Source organism: Cydia pomonella, chromosome 27 (assembly GCF_033807575.1).
Source record: "Cydia pomonella isolate Wapato2018A chromosome 27, ilCydPomo1, whole genome shotgun sequence".
NCBI lineage: Eukaryota > Metazoa > Arthropoda > Insecta > Lepidoptera > Tortricidae > Cydia > Cydia pomonella.
The window spans coordinates 737,338-755,351 of NC_084729.1; the positions used below are offsets into that span (position 1 = coordinate 737,338).

At 38.5% G+C, this 18,014-nt stretch overlaps 2 protein-coding genes across 2 annotated transcripts in view; one reads left to right on the forward strand and one right to left on the reverse strand.

Moving 5' to 3' along the window:
• Positions 1 to 364: 364 nt before the first annotated feature.
• LOC133532675 (U6 snRNA-associated Sm-like protein LSm4) lies at positions 365 to 3,815 on the forward strand. Its single transcript, XM_061871439.1, has 2 exons — positions 365 to 751; positions 2,340 to 3,815. Exons 1-2 carry the CDS (start codon positions 500 to 502, stop codon positions 2,496 to 2,498), a joined length of 411 nt encoding a protein of 136 aa, XP_061727423.1. The 5' UTR covers positions 365 to 499; the 3' UTR covers positions 2,499 to 3,815.
• A 736-nt stretch (positions 3,816 to 4,551) lies between these two features.
• The window catches only part of LOC133532673 (zinc finger protein 287-like), a 39,646-nt gene continuing 26,183 nt past the window's right edge, over positions 4,552 to 18,014 (reverse strand). Inside the window, exon 12 of the mRNA XM_061871436.1 lies at positions 4,552 to 6,608. Coding sequence (XP_061727420.1) covers positions 6,525 to 6,608 — 84 coding nt within the window. The 3' untranslated portion in view covers positions 4,552 to 6,524. The remainder of the gene's footprint in view (positions 6,609 to 18,014) is intronic.

Consider the following 18,014-nt stretch of genomic DNA (forward strand, 5'->3'; position numbering starts at 1 on the left):
TGTCAAAAATCTGACAAAACAACTGTCATTTTTTTCATAACATGTATTTAAGCTACATTTATAAACGCTGATGTTTGTTGTCAGGAAATCGTTAGTTAAATAAACGCCCGAAAGCTGTCAAAAATGTCAATATTAAGTCATTTATAGTGCAAACATAGCTGATTTTTTTTTAAATCAAACAAAACATGTAAAACACTATTTTCACTTTGATTATGTAAATACATTTTAATAAAATGAAAGTAACTCGCTGCTTGACATCAATATTTTTTTTGTTTCGACTTGAATGTAGATATACGATACGATAAAACAATTAATTTTCCGCGTTACGTGGAACACCGTCGCCGCTCCTATTAAACACCTATATTTCTAACCTATTTTATATGACGCTACGTTTCAACAGTGCGAAATTTAGCATTGTATTGTATTAAGTTTGTAAATTGATCCGATTTAAGGGAATTCATCGGTACCTTGCTAAACTAGACCTTTCAAAGCCATCAAGATGCTTCCGTTATCATTACTGCGAACCGCTCAAAACCATCCAATGCTCGTAGAACTTAAAAATGGTGAGACCTACAACGGGCATCTGGTTTCTTGCGATAATTGGATGAATATCAACTTGAGAGAAGTAATTTGCACATCACGAGACGGCGACAAGTTTTGGAGAATGCCCGAGTGCTATATACGCGGTTCTACTATCAAATACTTACGTATTCCTGATGAAGTTATTGATATGGTCAAGGAAGAGACACAAGTAAGTTTTAACTGTTTATCATACTGGATTCAAATCCGAAAGCTACTTTAGCCATTACCCACTAGTCCGCAGCAAGCTCGGTTCTCCACACAAACGTAGTTACGCTCTCATTCTAAAACGGCTGGCTAGATTGCTCTTGAAACTTTGTACTTACAATAGGATAAGGTATATCTATGTCTGTATTTAGTTTATGTATCTTCAGATACCATAGTTAAAAAAATACAGTTAATTCTAATTTTTCATACAAAACTCGTTTTATGCTCTATATTATTTGTTTTATAAGCTGGAGCTGTATAAACTAATCCCACCAAAAACATTTCATGTAAAGTGTTGCCAAGACTAATATGCGCCTATATTTTTCACACTAAAAAGTCATCTGATCTCTTAATACCAAGACTTTTACTCCGTTAATCCTAACCCTTTAACCTTTTGACCGCCCAAGACTGCTACAGCCCAATATCAACTGCTTACCAACAAGGTTCACGATTACGCGCCGCGTGCGATAGGTGTGGCGTTCAAAAGGTTAACTCTATAAATCCTAACTTTACAAGCTCTAACTCTATAAAGCCATCATCTTGGTTAAACAGTACAACTTGGCTGTCTCGATGCTGTGACACTAGACATGCTTATGGTCAACTTTTGTAACAGTAAAGGCTGAGACAGTGAAAATTAAGGTATGTATAAAATCTAAAGTAGCCTAATAAAACTTGGTATTTTTGATAAGTCTACTGATTATTTACATAGTACCTTAAAAATTCCAGCTCTCTAGCATTATTCAAACCAAAACTATGAGGGTCCGAAAATACGATGAAACATGCCAAGATAAGATAGGCACTGCCTTTTGTCTCGTCTTGGCGGGGGCACGGCCATGCCCCCAGATTACGGACATAGATATACCGCATGTCATTGTATGTGCAAAGTTTCATTTCAATTCAACACATAGTTTTAAAATGAGAATGAATCCCCGTTTGTATGGGAAGGTGACATTCGGCCGAGCTTGTTGCGGAGTCTTATGAAAATGTGAAAAAGATTTACATATATTTTTCAAGGCAAGAACCCTCTTATTTGTATATATACTTCACTGCCAATTTTCTGTAAGTAGAGTAGGTGAGCAAACACAGTCTCAAAAGAGCTCATATATAGTCTTATCTGATATACAGTTTTCACTCTTGAACTCGCGCAGGAACTCTCCTATTGTTCAAGCTCGACTACACTTGCATCAGATCCCAAGATGTGTTTGCAAGTAGATGGGTGCTAATGCGTGATAAAATGTCTGAACTTCAGCAAGAATTTGGATGTTCGTCCCTCCTCTGTTTGACATGTGTCACCAGTAATATTATTATTTCGAATGTTTAGTTTCATTCAACTCATTATTGCAAAAACTAAGTAGTACTAGTGTACTTTTATTTCCGAAGACAATATCAGTGATAGTTGAAGACAATATCAGTGATAGTTGAAGACAATATCAGTGATAGTTGAAGACAATATCAGTGATAGTTGAAGACAATATCAGTGATAGTTATCCCGGGCATTACCCCCAAATGGACCACCATCGTGGTTATTTTGTAAGGCAGTCGTTAATTCCCAGGTGAAGTCCCGCGGGCTGCGCGAGGTGTCGAAGGGTCGCGGCGGGCTGCGCGCGGCGCGCGGGGGGGGCGCGCGCGGGCCCTTCGGCGCGCGCCGCCCCGCGCCGCCCGCCCGCGCCGCGCCGCCCGCCCAGCAGACACGACCCATGAAGAAGAAGTAGACGTCACCTAATTCTCTACGTTTCTCCACAACGGAAGAGGGCTTTAACCGTGAAAATCCAAGCTCGTAAATTGCGGGGCATCTTTCTATGCCTAGTGGCTTAGAAAGATGCCCGCAATCAGGCGGGTCCACACATAAGGCAAGAATGCCTCGACCGAAGCATACGTAAACTGGCGTTTTGTGAGCGAGAAAATGTCTCGCGCGTATGCTCGCTCTGTGTGGACCCATTTTGAATTTCGGTTTTCGCGGTAGGCTCCGATTAGCTCTTTGGGATCATCCATTAATTACGTTACACGTTTAGGGAGAGGGAGGGGGTCATGAAAATGTGAGATGTGACAATGAGGGAGGAGAGACCGACAAACTTTGAGACGTCACTTTATTTTCATTTGTAATCTAAAATTGTTTATTTTTAATTCACTTTACAAGAAAATAACTACTTTTTGCAAAGATAATCATTGTAATTTTTATACCTAATCGATTTGATGTTATAAGTTTTCTAATATTGCTTAAAATATTTTTTATTATAATAATAATACCTAATTAGACCGTTATACTGTTCACTTTACTACAATAGTCCCAATGCCTGTTGCGACCGGTTCATGGGTGTCTATTGTTGCGCCCGTGAACGGATTCCAGCAGGCGTTCTACATGACATTAAAGCTCTCCAAGAGGCCTCTACGTGTTGGATCTATATCCCCACGCAAGCCTATCAAAAGACCGGGATTTATAGGCCCGTGAAATCCAAGGAGATACCTAATTAGATTGCTAATTCCGTTGAAAACAAAATTGCCAAATATGTGACGTCACAAGGGGAGGGGTTTGCCAAATGACCAGGTGTGACAAGCAGCAGCCAGGTGTGACAAGGGCAAAGGATAAAAAAATCTTGATATTCGTGTAACGTAATTTATGAATAGCCTATTTAGACCTAGCTGAAATATCCAATGCAACACAATGCAGTGCAATGCTCCAATACGTAACCGTAATGACTAAATACAGAATAAGTTACGAAATATTGTGATCCTCAACTTGTAACTGTTACGGTTACTTGCCCCATACCACTAACCCGAGGTTAACTGGTTAAACCTGGTTTTACCCCGGGTTAGTGGGATGGTGCAAGTAACCCTAAGTCGACTAACTGCATGGCATTTGCAATAACAAAGTCTAATAATGTCAAAATGTTATGAAAATGACATTAATGATGGCACTGTTTCACTTTGTTCTGTCGGACACAATGCAAAGTTAGCATGGACTATAAATGTGACGTCGTTCGACTGACTATAGTGTATAATTTAATTATTAATATAAGGTTTTTGATTATCATGGTAGTTTTATTTAAGATAAATATTATTTTCATTTCTTATTCTCTGAAAGTAGCTCTTTGTTTATCTGTGGAGAGTGATACCTACGTTTTAGCCGCATGGCACTGCATCCGATTCGTACGTCGCTCCGATGTTTGAGCGAGACAACGCTATGCGCGTATTATACCGACATCTCGCTCGCACGTCGGAGCGACGTACGAATCGGATACAGTTTGCTAAGTGTTGCCCTAGGGCATTTTTTTCTCCTTTTACTTTCCCAGTCCTTTTTTTTTTCATTCTGATATTAAACTAACAGTTCCATTCCGATATTAAGCTCCCGATTCCATAATTAAATTAATTATCGATCCTTGATTGTTCTGCTTGTAATATTAGTTGTAAATTATTGAGAAATAGGGACCGTGCGCGTTGGAGGGTCTGCCATCTTGTGGCCTGAATCGGAACCATAAACATGTACATTTACACGTCAAGTGTTTTCTTGTGCTTAGTAGGTTCTGCCATCTTGTGGGCTACATCGGAACAAGAAACATCACATTTACGCCTCGCGCCAAAAATCTGACGGCTCCTGTGCTGCCTCCTACAGTTCATGCACGCTCCCTATACACTTCTCGCAGTCGTGACATCTAGTGTCAAGTAGCACTGATAATTCCGCTACCTGACGCTAGATGTCGACTACGAAAATAAATAAGCGTTTTGGTAAGAAAACTGATGTACGGAGTTTCCATTTAATAAAAGTACTTGTTTGATATAAAAAAGGTTTAATTCATTATATACACTACAAATTAAAATTATTTATTTATTTTATTATGCACACATACATCGTAAAGATGCTTAAATCTATTTCAGTCTGATGAATATAAATAATCTTCACAATTCATATTACATTAAAACTTACTGAACGGACGCTAAACACGAAATATCGTATATTGCCTATATCTATCCCACGCGCGTGTATGCTGTCCCGCCCATTGCCGGTGGTCAATGCCAGTGTGCGAGCGGGACAGCAATAAAACTAAACGCATGCGATGGATGGCGGGTCAATGTACGGAATTATTCGCGCTTATCGTCTTTTACTTAACTTCAGTTACATTTATCACAATAACAACTTTAAAAATAATTATCATTTAAAACAAAGATCTGTTTAAACCATAAGTGACAAAGAACAGGGAATATTACGCAAATATTAATCTGAGGTATCGCGAAAGAAGGAAATCGAAATTTCGTTATCTAACCTCTCTATCACTCTTGCATATTCGAGCGATGAAGACGCAGATAACTAAATTTCGATTTTCGCGTTTCCCGGTAGGCCCTTTGTAAACAAACCGCTGATGCATCAATGTCATATTTTATTATCTGTGAAAACTTATCAAAACACAGTTTAAGGCACAGTATGGATAAGTTACTCTATGGTTTATTAAAGATGCTAGTGCTGCACTCTGGCGGCAGAATATTGCAGTAACACTCCCTATTGACTTGATTTTACCATGTTAGGGAACGTACCCATACTACGTGACCAGTTTGGGGAAGTGGGAGGGGAGTTCAAAATACCACGAGAGCCCCTCTTAGGTTTTCGTCATGTAGTCAATCTTCTTGGGTAATCTCTCGCTTTTTCGATCTTTATTTTTTTTATACCACGACGTTGGCAAACAAGCATACGGCCCGCCTGATGGTAAGCAGTCACCGTAGCCTATGGACGCCTGCAACACCAGAGGCATTACATGCGCGTTGCCGACCCTTTAAAAACCTGTACACTCCTTTTTTGAAGAACCCCATACTGTAGCCCCTCGGGAAAACCACGGCAGGAAGCTCATTCCACAGCCGAAGCGTTCGCGGGAGGAAATTCCTCTGAAACCGCACAGTACGCGACCATTTATTCAAATATGTCGCTTTATAAACTCACAGGGTGCAACACTGTTTACAAAAATAGTGCATTGTGCAACGCGGGCGATAAGAGATATAACAGAAACAAGGGTGCTAATGCACGACAGCCGCAGGCTGGAGTGAATTAAAGACCCAAGTTTGTAATATTCTCACCCCGGAGTTACACACGTTTTTCATCACGCTTGCGAAGAAAAAACTAAATTTTAAGCCAAATAATTCTTAAACACGATGACATTTCAACATTCGTCCGCCATATTGTCATTCTTTGTTAGGTTAGGCATCGAAGACACAGATTCATCCGGCATTCAGACACAATTGAAAATTCTGTAAATGTATTTCAAACGACAATGTTTTTACGAGCCTATAGTGTCCCACGAATGTCGACCTGGACGCATTTCTCAGCAACTGGACGGATGCTGCAGTTAATCGGGAAGATTGAAAGTCTAGGGGGGGAGGCCTTTGTTTGCCCAGCAGTAAGACACTCTTAAAGGCTCGAAAAAAATAACACTAGTATATTTTAAAAGTAACACTCATTTACACCTACTTGGTTGGTTCATATAAATTAGTGACATAAAGAAAAGCAGAATTATAGCTTTCTTTTTCACATTCCATAATTCCCGCGGGAACAATATAGGTTTGTCCTTTAGTACACCAGCATGAAATGAGATCTTTTTCGAGCAAGTGTGATGAGAAATATATTTAAGGACACATGTTTGAATTACTACGTGAAAACCAGAAGTTGGCATATACTGCAGGAGGGAAGGGGGTAAATGTGAAAATGAGACACGTAGTATATGTATGTTCCCTTAATTATCTGTCTGTGTGTATGTTTAACCGGGCCCGGGCAGCGGCGGCATCACGTCCATATCTTCTATCTTCTTTCCCTTCTTAGTCTTCTTTGGTTGCACTTTCATCTGAAAATTAGTTTTTTGTTAAAAACTGAATTTTTAATACAAGATTTTATCGCAGTTACATAGGCAACTAATCATCGGGAGTTCTAACAAACCCAAACATTGGTGACACCTATTCGACTCGACTTACAAGGAAAGGTATCCAACTGTCCGGTACCGATTTGATTTATATTTATATATGTTATAGAGTAGTCTAAAATAACGGACACGTATTTTTTTTTAGCTGCCCAAACTCAACCTATTGGGAGAAAGTGTTAATGGCTGGTTTGAGTATATGTTTGAAAGCAACAAAAAATAATGGGCTCGTGTTTTGTTATATCGGCTAAAACTCATTTTTTCCTAAAAAAAAAGACATTCGAAGTTTTATAATATCTTATCGCTAAAGTTACACATAAAGACGGGTGTTTTTTAGGAAAACTTTTAAGCCGATATAACAAAACTCGTGTACATTATTTTTTCCTGTTCTCAAACATATACTCAAACAAGCCATTAACTAGCAAGTTGCTTGAGCATCACTTTCTATAGGAGTTAGAAGATTTAGTAACTTTTTAGTACTTTGGAGGACAATTTCTCCCAATAGGTTGAGTTTGGGCAGCTAAAAAAAATACGTGTCTGTTATTTTAGACTACTCTATAACATATATAAATATAAATCAAATCGGAACCGGACAGTTGGGTACCTTTCCTTGTTAGTGTCCATAACTGGAGTTTGTCAATGTCCGTCAGGAGTGTTTTTTTAAAAGTGAAAACTCCTTTAGCGGCGCTGTGCACTTTTTGTGATGGGGAAAAATGTTAAACTCGCGACAGGTCACGTGACCGACAGATTCGTCAGATTGAAAATTCGTAAGACGGACACGTGACCTGATCGAAAAACTGTTACAATGTCATTGAAGCCATACTTATAATTAAAGCAATTCGTGCAAAATTATTCCCTAACCATTCCAAAATATCAAAAATGCACAACGTTAATATTCAAGTTTTCACTTCTGCCGGCACTCCCGGAGTGCAACCCGTTGTTTTTTTTATTGAACACAATGCTTGCAGCTGCAATTTCGCGGTTTCGGGGTCGGTCTCATAGTAAAAGTTGCTCAGTATAAGCCCAAAACCTCCCTGGCAACGGGAATGCACGTATTTTTTGGCTACCTTGTATATTGTTGTCTAAGTACGCAAAACACAAGCCTTATTGACGACCGCTCTGGCCTAGTGGGTAGTGACCCTGCCTATGAAGCCGATGGTCCCGGGTTCAAATCCTGGTAAGGGCATTTATTTGTGTGATGAGCATGGATATTTGTTCCTGAGACATGTATTTAAGTATTTATAAATATTTATATATTATATATATCGTTGTCTAAGTACCCTCAACACAAGCCTTAGGGGGCGTCCATTAATCGCGTCATACGTTTTTGGCTTGTTTTAGACCCCCCCCTCCCCCATGGTGATCTTTGGTGATATTTTCAGGACCCCCCCCCCATCCAATATGACGTGTATTTTTTTCGATAACTAAAGAACAGTTTTCTAACAAATGAACCTAAGTACACGTGTTTTGACAGTTTGGTTAATTGAAGGGCGGAAAACTATTATTTTTATTTTATTGACTATAATACAGTATAGCACAGATGAAAAAAAAAATACACGTGATACGTGTCCATACCCCCCCGACCCCTGTGGTGATCATTGGTGATTTTTTGCTGACCCCCTCCCCCCCCTATACAATATGACGCGATTAATGGACGCCCCCTTATTATTATTAAGCTTACTGTGGGACTTGTTTATTTATTTTATCACAGATTTCTGTCACTTAAAGTCAATAACTAGTATTTGTGTCCATTACCGTGTGTTACCTTATAATGAACGCTGCACTGGTAGGGGGTGTCCATAACTGGTATGTGTCCATCACTGGGTGTTATCTTATCTTCTAATTTCCGGGGGCCCTTGCAGATACACTTCGACCCATAGGGATGTTTTGTGTAGTTGCCCCCTAAGGAAAGACCCATTAGCTACTCAAGAGCCTTTTTGACCATTTCCATGTGTCGGATGGTGGAGCTTATGGGTAGCCTTTTGAATTCCTTTGGTTCCAGATAGCCTGCTCCAAAGTCCTTCATTCTTTGTCTGGCGAGGGCGTGACATTCACACATTAGGTGTGTTACTGTCTCTTCCTCTTCACCACACATTCGACAATCGGTGTTGTCAGAGTGTCCCATCCTGGCCAAAACCCCTTTGACCCCATAATGGCCCGTAAACACCCCTGTTATAATTTGGATTTGGTGGATCACTGGGTGTTACCTTATAATGCACCTCGCGGATGTGTCGGTACAGACTGGAGTACCAGCCGAATGCGCCGCACTGGTAGGGGGTGTCCATAACTGGTATGTGTCCATCACTGGGTGTTACCTTATAATGCACCTCGCGGATGTGTCGGTACAGACTGGAGTACCAGCCGAATGCGCCGCACTGGTAGGGGGTGTCCATAACTGGTATGTGTCCATCACTGGGTGTTACCTTATAATGCACCTCGCGGATGTGTCGGTACAGACTGGAGTACCAGCCGAATGCGCCGCACTGGTAGGGGGTGTCCATAACTGGTATGTGTCCATCACTGGGTGTTACCTTATAATGCACCTCGCGGATGTGTCGGTAAGGTGCGTTCGGGTAATCCCGGACATCGGGTATGATCGTATTATTTGATTGTACCCTTATTTTGTGGACTTTTTTAAATGCTGGCAACCCCACGTGATGCGCCATTTTATTCTGCTCCCCTCTTCAGTCCGCACTGGTCGCTCCGACCGACGAGTCGCGTGTTATGTGCCGCGAAGTAAAATGCTAGAAGAAATCGTGTGTCCGAAAATACACTCCGCTAGTGTTTTGGCATTATTTGGTAAGTAGTTGCGTTTATTGTTTCTTTTACATAGTACATATTAGTTTTATTAAATTTGTGATATATCTGTATAATTGAAATTGGGCTATGTAACAGACTGACATCTACATTTATTTATTTACTCTCTTAGAAATTATTGAATTTGTTTGGAGTGAATTTCGCGCATAATATTCGCACTTGTAATGTGACAGTGGCATCCGGTGACATCTGGCGGTGAATGACTAAACTAGCAGGTAGTTTACTCATGATAATATTGCATAGTACAATATTTGTTTATAATATATTTTTCAATATAAATTCTTAAGTAATGTTTATTGAATAATCGATTAAACACAATAAACTACTTCGTAAGCTTTTAATTTATTTATGTTATCTTTAGAGATGCCATCTGTTGTAAGGCAGATCAATCTAAATACGCGGGAATAAAAGTGACCAATCATAGACGAGGATAGTAAATATTATCCAATCAAAACTCTGCATTCTGGTTGGGCTTAGGAGTAGGATTAACATGGCGGTTGAGGGGTTCTCATGGGGGAACGAGGTTATTTAAGGAACTGCAAAGTGGATTCGTGATCTTTTGCCTTCAGCAGAGCGTCGAGTCAAGAAGGAATCCTGTGAGTGTTAGGTTGTAAGAAAGCCATGTGTCTAAGCTTGTTTGCAGATACGTCTATTAGCGGCCATCTTCAGGAGATATGAAAAAGAACAGCGACTGCAATGGACGACGCGCGGGTCGTGTTGACTTGAACCATGGTTGTGAAGAACTGCGTGAGCCTACCACGGGCAGCTGCCGAAAGGGCTACATTTCACGAGCATCGGGTCGTAAAGGTTCTTAAATTGTCACTGTGAGTGGCAAATCATAAGAAAACCGTGTATTAGAGCTTGTTCGCAGATACGAGTATAAGCTGCCACCTTCGTTGGAAGCTTAGCGTGTGGATACGGCCAACATGGGCGGGAAGCTGTAGGAGCTTCATCCGGACCATGGGCGTGTTGAAAAACACAAAACCATCATGGGTCAGCTGCCAAACAACTGTGTTACGATGCGGTAATTTCATATACCTACTTAATTATTTGCATATCATTTTATATCTTGAGGAAACCTAAAATACATATTTCGTTCATTCATAGGCTCCAATGTTTGCTTAATATCAGTAGGATTGTAGGCTTGGTTGATACCAACGAGTTGCCCATAAATAAAATCATTATTTCTATATATGAATAGCGGGTAGGTTGAATAGATCGCGTTGGGTACCCTTCATTGTGGAACGAGATGACGATTCTTGTGCTCTGTGAATGCAAGTCGGATTCTTGTACGAGAGTGTTATTTTAACTACGACGGCAAAATGTATTGAGATATTTAATTTCATTTGTTCAGTGAATTTCTAAATCATGTATATGCTTTTTAAATATAATCAATTTTGAAGATAGGTAAATCAGTGTTCGTGTGTAATATGATTATAGGGTAGGTAGATGCATTCAATTACGATAAGTACTTGATTTGAGTTGTGAAATCATTAGCAAATAAATGAATGTGTGTTTAGTAGTAAACGAGCGCGTTTATTATTGTGGATTAACCGTTTACGAAAAGAAGTGGAACGTATGTATTTTCCATGTTTTAATTCAATGGCAAGGGTGGAATGTGTCTCGATTTAGATATAGATGGCATAAGTAGATGTGTTCAATTAGGTTGATAAATAACTTTAGTTGTGTTACACTCGGCGGTCATTTCTTTATCGTTTTATGTAGGTTTAGCCGTCAATATCAGTCATTATTACCATATATAGTATAACACGTAAAGTCAACGAACGTTGTAGGTAGTTTAATTCATGAAATGTTTTAACATATATTTAAAATTATTTATTTCTGAATTCTCGGTTCATGTACGAGGAATATCGAGTCCTGTCAGCGGATCCTAAGGGCGCCTGCTTCGTGTCCCGCCATCAATTCCTGGGGTGTTCTGCCTTCGAGAGCTTCTACGCTTCAAATCAAGATGCAGACTTCGCAGATGTGGGCGAAGGCGAAGATTCACTCCGGTGCAAGCTAGTAGACACGGTGCGTTGGTTCTGATTTATATGTTATCTCAATCTTGACCTGACATATCTATATATCACATACTTTCATGTTTCAGTGTCAGTGAATTACAGCACTTTGATTGAAAATGTAGGTTGATAGGTTGAGTGTATTAATTATGATGTAATACGCAGCTACATAATTCACCTTTTACAATACTACAAAAATAATTGGTTGTGTAATTATTTGTGCGCGCGTATATAGGTATACGGCCACGTTTGTTTAATTAGTAACCAAGTTCATAAACTAGATTGATATAATTGTTTGGTGAATGAGTCTTACAAAATACTTATTTATTTAGAATGTTATACAAATGGCTAATGACGTAATATTATGTCGCAATACATTATAGGTTTTATTCAATGACTTCTTACAGTAGCTTAATTACCGTGGCTACTGTTATAGGTATTCTGTACGTCACTAAGTTTAGATCCTTTGACTTCCACTATTATAGTTTGATTATCATAATTGAAATGATTCTTCCTTTGAATGCCTAGTTGTCTTTATTCATATAGATACTTAGCTTCATATATTCCGTAGGGCGTAAATGTTTAACTCGATTAGAATATTAAGCACTATTTTTGTCTCAATTTCCGGTTCACGGTGGTTGCGGAGCGAGTCTTGTTCCATCAGCGGCTTTCGAGTGTCTCGGTGTCTCCGAGCATCCTCGTCGGTACCTGATCAACCCCACTGCCACGGGCGCCCAGATGCAAGACCTATCTTCTACATGAAGAGGCTGGCTGCACTACGCCGCATCTGTATCTCACGCCTGCACATTGTATCCAGTGCGCCGTCCATTTGCGTGGAATGAGAATTGATCCTGCCTTGCCTTGTCTTCTCATCATGATGTGAGAGCATCGAAGCCCCATCAAGCAGATCTTAATACCTAGCGGTGACGTAACCTTTCAATAAATTATACAAAAGGTTTTAATTTCATAGTCTAGTCATTATAGGAGTATACAAGCGGTTTAAATAATATTCACGATTCCTAACTGCTTACTTATTTGTAGGTAGATAACTGGTGCCTATTTGATACTTATTTTATGATCATGATTCCGTTTTATAGGTACATACCTAAGTATATTACGTATGTTGAAATGTTATTGTGGGTGTATATATTTTGATCATTTGGTATATAGTTTGATCTGTATTTGCCAATGTATTATACCTGCCCTAATTTATTTGTCATATTGAATCAAATCATATGACTAGAATGTGGTTATTACATTTTGGATTATGTCCAATTGAGAGGATATTATATATATTTACTAATCAATTGTAGTTGTTGAAACCTGTCACAGTGGTTTTATAAGTGGCTGTTTTAACAATGCGGTTTTTAGTTATATTTGGGATTGTCGTTGCATTTGATTGATCCCAGTTATGACTAAAGGTATCAAATCCTAAACCGACTGGCTTTTAATTTAATTAACAGTTGTACTCTTTGCGAGATGTCGCATATGATAATTTAGTAAAATGGCTGATCTCATGATATTAGGGGCAACGCTTATATCATTGTCTTGTATATTTTCGTTCTTGGTCACTCATGTCATTTATTTACTATTATCCCGGTTTCAGTACTTGATAGTCTGAACCTTACGTGTAATATTCCATTAGGCTACATGCCTCAGGTACTGCAGACGGTGCAAGGTCCAAGTGACTTACCTATGGAAACATTTCACGTGGGATTTGCGGCTTGACATATTAGGGAGTTGTCCATAGAGCGGCGTATGCATGATAATTTTATGAGATCCAAAAGGTTGCCTTATAGTTGACTGCAACCAGCTATTTTACAGTATACTAATTAAAGTAATATAGTTGTGAGAAGCCAGACTTCACCCGGTCGATCTTTATAACACATTTATGAATACGTTATCAATACGTCAATTACAACATAAGTGCTAACATATCTTTATTTATATCTGAGCATATTAGTAAACCTTATATATTATTAATAGAACTTGCTACAACTTCTTGTTTCATAATTTTCTTTATCTTAAAGTAGGAATATTTTGATCTCCTGGTGTATCCCACAATGGCATTTTATAGGAAGAAGGTAGGGTTTATTATAGTAGTCTTGTAAATAGTATTCAATAATTTTGATAGGATTTTAATAATTTCCTATTGGTTCAATGCACTTAAAATAGTGTTTCATTTTATTGACATGGTTTATATTCGTCTTTCTTTAAGAACGGATATGTTTTGTGCTTGTTGGAACATATTTCAGATTTTATTTTATCATGTAACATGTCTCACACCTCAGAGAGCTTGGGTTGTTATTTATCATGATGTTGGTCTATATTTACCACTAAATGATCACGCCATACCTAATTTAAATGAGGTTTTAATTTGTCTTTATCTGTGACATATTTTGTTATGTTTGTATACAGGTTAAATTGGGCAGTCAGGTTTTTGTTCCGTCTTGTTTTCCTGACTTAGGTATTTGGCCCTAGCAATCAAGGCGGTATATCCGAATGGGTCCTAATCAGACTTCATTGGATATAGAGCTCATAAATTATTGAATCATACTCAATCAATTTTAATGCAATAAATCAAATTTATTAGCATTTAATACCTTGTTTATTTTATACTTCATCCCCTATAGCCTAGACCCTTATTTACTAAATTTCTGTATTACTTTCCAAAGGTTTCAATAGAGTTGAGGAAAGTAACAGTATTTCAGCTTACAAAGCTTTTGTAGTAGAGTTTAGTCAGGCTAAGACGTTACAGCTACGGCTACTGTAGGCTGAGATCCGGTCTTACCCGAGGTAGTGAAAGATCGGATGAAAATTATTTGATCTGAAACTGTCAGGTATTCCCAAACTTTGAATCTACACGGATTATAAGGAAGCTCAATTATGATGTTGATTATTGTGTTATAGTCTGATCATGGAGTCAGGATCAGGATAGTGGAACTTCTCAATGGTTTTCGTATACCTTTTGAGTGTGGGCTTGGAATTTTATTGCTTTTTGTTCTTAAGCTTAAAAATGTATATTTACAGTACATATGGGGCTACTTTATAGCACTAGTGCGAGAAGTAGCATATTACGTTACTGTGTCGAACATTTAAAGGGCCATATGTACTGTAAAACGTTGTACGATACATGTGCGAATAGGTAATTCGCAACTCGTGTCGATTTAAAACACTCCCTTCGGTCGTGTTTTAATTTATCGCCACTCGTTTCGAATTTCCTATTTTTCGCACTTGTATCGTAATGTACTATTTTATATAAAGAAAAGATTTAGTTCCAAATTATAAGAATAGATGGCGCTGTCATTATTTGGCCGATATGATTTTGGTTTTATGAGATTTCATTTTGCGTTTCGGAGTTTGAAAGCCTATCCGTGAAAATTAATGTTGGTACGGGCAGTTCACCCGACTGCCCTAACATGAGCGTCTTTCTCTAGGTACAAGATTCCACCAACACTAAACAAGAGTATAACTGCGTTATGCATAATTCCTTCTACACTTTATTCTTAAAGATTCACTATAAAAATAAAGAAAGCAAAACCATTTATATAAACCATAAACATTAAACTTGGATTTCAGAAATATTTTTTATAATTGTGTTACAGATTCATCATGCCTACGAAATACATTAGAAGTTCACAGCGAGCTTCATATTCTGAACAAGATTTGAAGACGGCTGTTGAAAGAGTGAGAAGGAAAGAGCTCACTAATGCCGAAGCATCTCGATTATATGGAATACCTACTTCCACACTCGATGACAGGGTGAAACAAAGGACGGGCCAAATAAGTGATAGCCTTGGTCGACCAACAAGTATACCGCCTGAAATGGAGAAATCATTGGCAGATTGTCTTCGCACTATAGAGAAATGGGGTTGGGGGTTGTCGCGATCAGAAGTGTTAGATTTGGTTCAGCAATTTGTAAAGAAGAATGGATTAAATACACCATTTCGCGACGACAGACCGGGTAAAGATTGGTTCATTGGGTTTCGTAAACGGCACGGCTTATCGATTAAGAAAGCACAGCCGGTGGAATACCTACGTAAAAAAATGACGGACCCTTTTGTGATCAATGAGTATTTTTCACTACTGGGAGACACTTTAACAAAATTGAAACTTGATGACCCCCGGAGAATTTGGAATATAGACGAAACGGCTGTCTGTTTAGATCCGACCAGAACTAAAGTAGTTGGTGGAGTAGGAGCACCCTGTGTGAGGACAACGGCCGGCAGCGGCAGGGAAAATATTACCGTTTTGGCAGCCGTCAATGCAGCCGGTGAAAAATTAAATCCGCTCGTAATATACAAAGGCAAGAATATGTACGAACAGTGGATGTCAAAGCCTAATCCAGAGCATGATTTTGAACTTGCTTATGCGGCAACTAAAAGAGGGTGGATCGAAACTGAAGCCTTCTACAATTATATGTCGACAGTAATGATTCCAAATATGGGCGAAGAAAGACCAGCAGTGCTTCTAATATATGATGGCCACACTACACACCTTGATGTAAAAGTAGTAGCACTGGCAGCAGAAAATGATATCACAATTTTAAAACTGCCTGCACACACATCTAACTTGTTGCAGCCACTGGACTTGTCAGTTTTTAAATCCTTTAAAAACAAGTGGGATATGAAGCTTGTAGAATGGCAACGTCAGAATGTAGGCCTGAAATTTAAAAAACAAGAATTCGCTGGCCTATTTGCAGATACTTGGCACCAAACGACACCAAGTGTAATACAGAGTGGATTTAAAAAAGGAGGTATCTACCCTTTTAACCCAACAGTGATCCCAAAGGAAAAATTTGACCCAGCTGCTTTCAAAAGATGGGAAAAGCAGGTATCCAAGACAAGTGTGAAACCTCTTACTGAATTATGCCTTGCTGTTATAAACAAATGTATAACTGATATATCTCCTGATTCAAACAATCGAAATATCAGCGACCGGCCCACCGTTTCGTTTGAGCAACTGCTTTTAGAAAAAGTTACACAGCAACCTCGAACCGATGCGAATAAGAACTTACACAAACTGAAACGCGTAGCTAAAGGCGCAGAAGTTATAACAAATACGTTTTTGGAACAACAAAAAGTAACAGAAATGAGTAACGACAAAGAAACAGTCATATCAAGAAAAAAGATAACTGCAAAAAAAAAAAGGAAAATGTGACAAAAAAGGAAAACTTGAACCGTCTAAATCAGAACAGAAAGATGGAGGTTCTAATACTTCTGACACTGAAATAGCTGGGCCAGCTGGATTACAAGTAAAACATAAACAGGTTAAGAGAAATAACATGATTCCCCGAAAACAAAAAAAAACTATAGATACATCTGCAATTTTGACCGAACAGATTAAAAATACAAATAAATTTGATCCAAAAGGAAAAGGAAAAGGGAAAGGAAAGAAAACACTTATAGAAAAAGAAAACATCCAACCCACTTCCAATACTAAAAAAAGAAATAAGAGGTCTTCAAGCATAGCAACAACACCGGATAGTACGGTTGTGAGTTTACACAGCGAATCAGAACTAGACTCTCTACCGGATGCTTTTCTTTCCGAAAATTATGATCCCGATATATTTGAGCAGTTGACAAGAGAACAAGAGATCGATAAAATAGTAAAAGAAATGTATGACACAGATAAAACATTAGCAGCATGTGACAACAAAGTGCCAAAGATAGATACAGAGAGAGTTCTTGAATCAACAGAAGAAAATAGTAAATCTTCCCAACAAATAAGTTCTTCTTCATCAAACAAGAAAAAAGTCACAGTATTGTCGTCAATTAGATTCGCACCTGAAAATCGACCGTTCTGCTTAAAAAGCGTTCCTGAGGTTCACTCATCATCATCACATTCGCACGTTGTATTGAATCAGATCGACAAAAAGTTTGACATCTTTACGAGTCATAAAAAGAGAAAAAAATCAACACAGACTAATGTAGACAGTGAGCCTAAAAAGCCGAAGCGTGCCGTTGCGAAACAATGCAATCAACGTACTGAGATTGATGAAATTGGCGAAAGTAATTATGAGATGATCAAAATGCTGAAAATTGGGGACACTGTTTTATGCCGCTATCATACAAGGGGGTGGAAGTATTACGTAGGAGTAATAGAAAGTGTCGATTCAAACACACAAAATTATACCATATGGTTTTACAAAACTATCGTGAAAAAAGATTTTATAAAGTTCGTTATTCCAAAACGCAAAGATCAGGATTTAGTTCCCGCATGTAACATTGTGAAAACAATTGATTTACTCCAATTTAATGAAACTCCAGTGGAATATATATTGATGAATGATGAAGAGTCAAGTTATTTTTAGCGAGTTTTCATATCTTGTAGAATTTGATTTTATCCAATTAGACAAATTGTGATTTCATGTAACCAATGCTACCTATTAAATAACAATGTAGGTAGGAATTTCGTTTTATGTTGATATTAAAATTATTATTGTCCTAAAATGTTTCAGCACTATGTGAGCTTACTTACTCGTATCATAAGAATTATT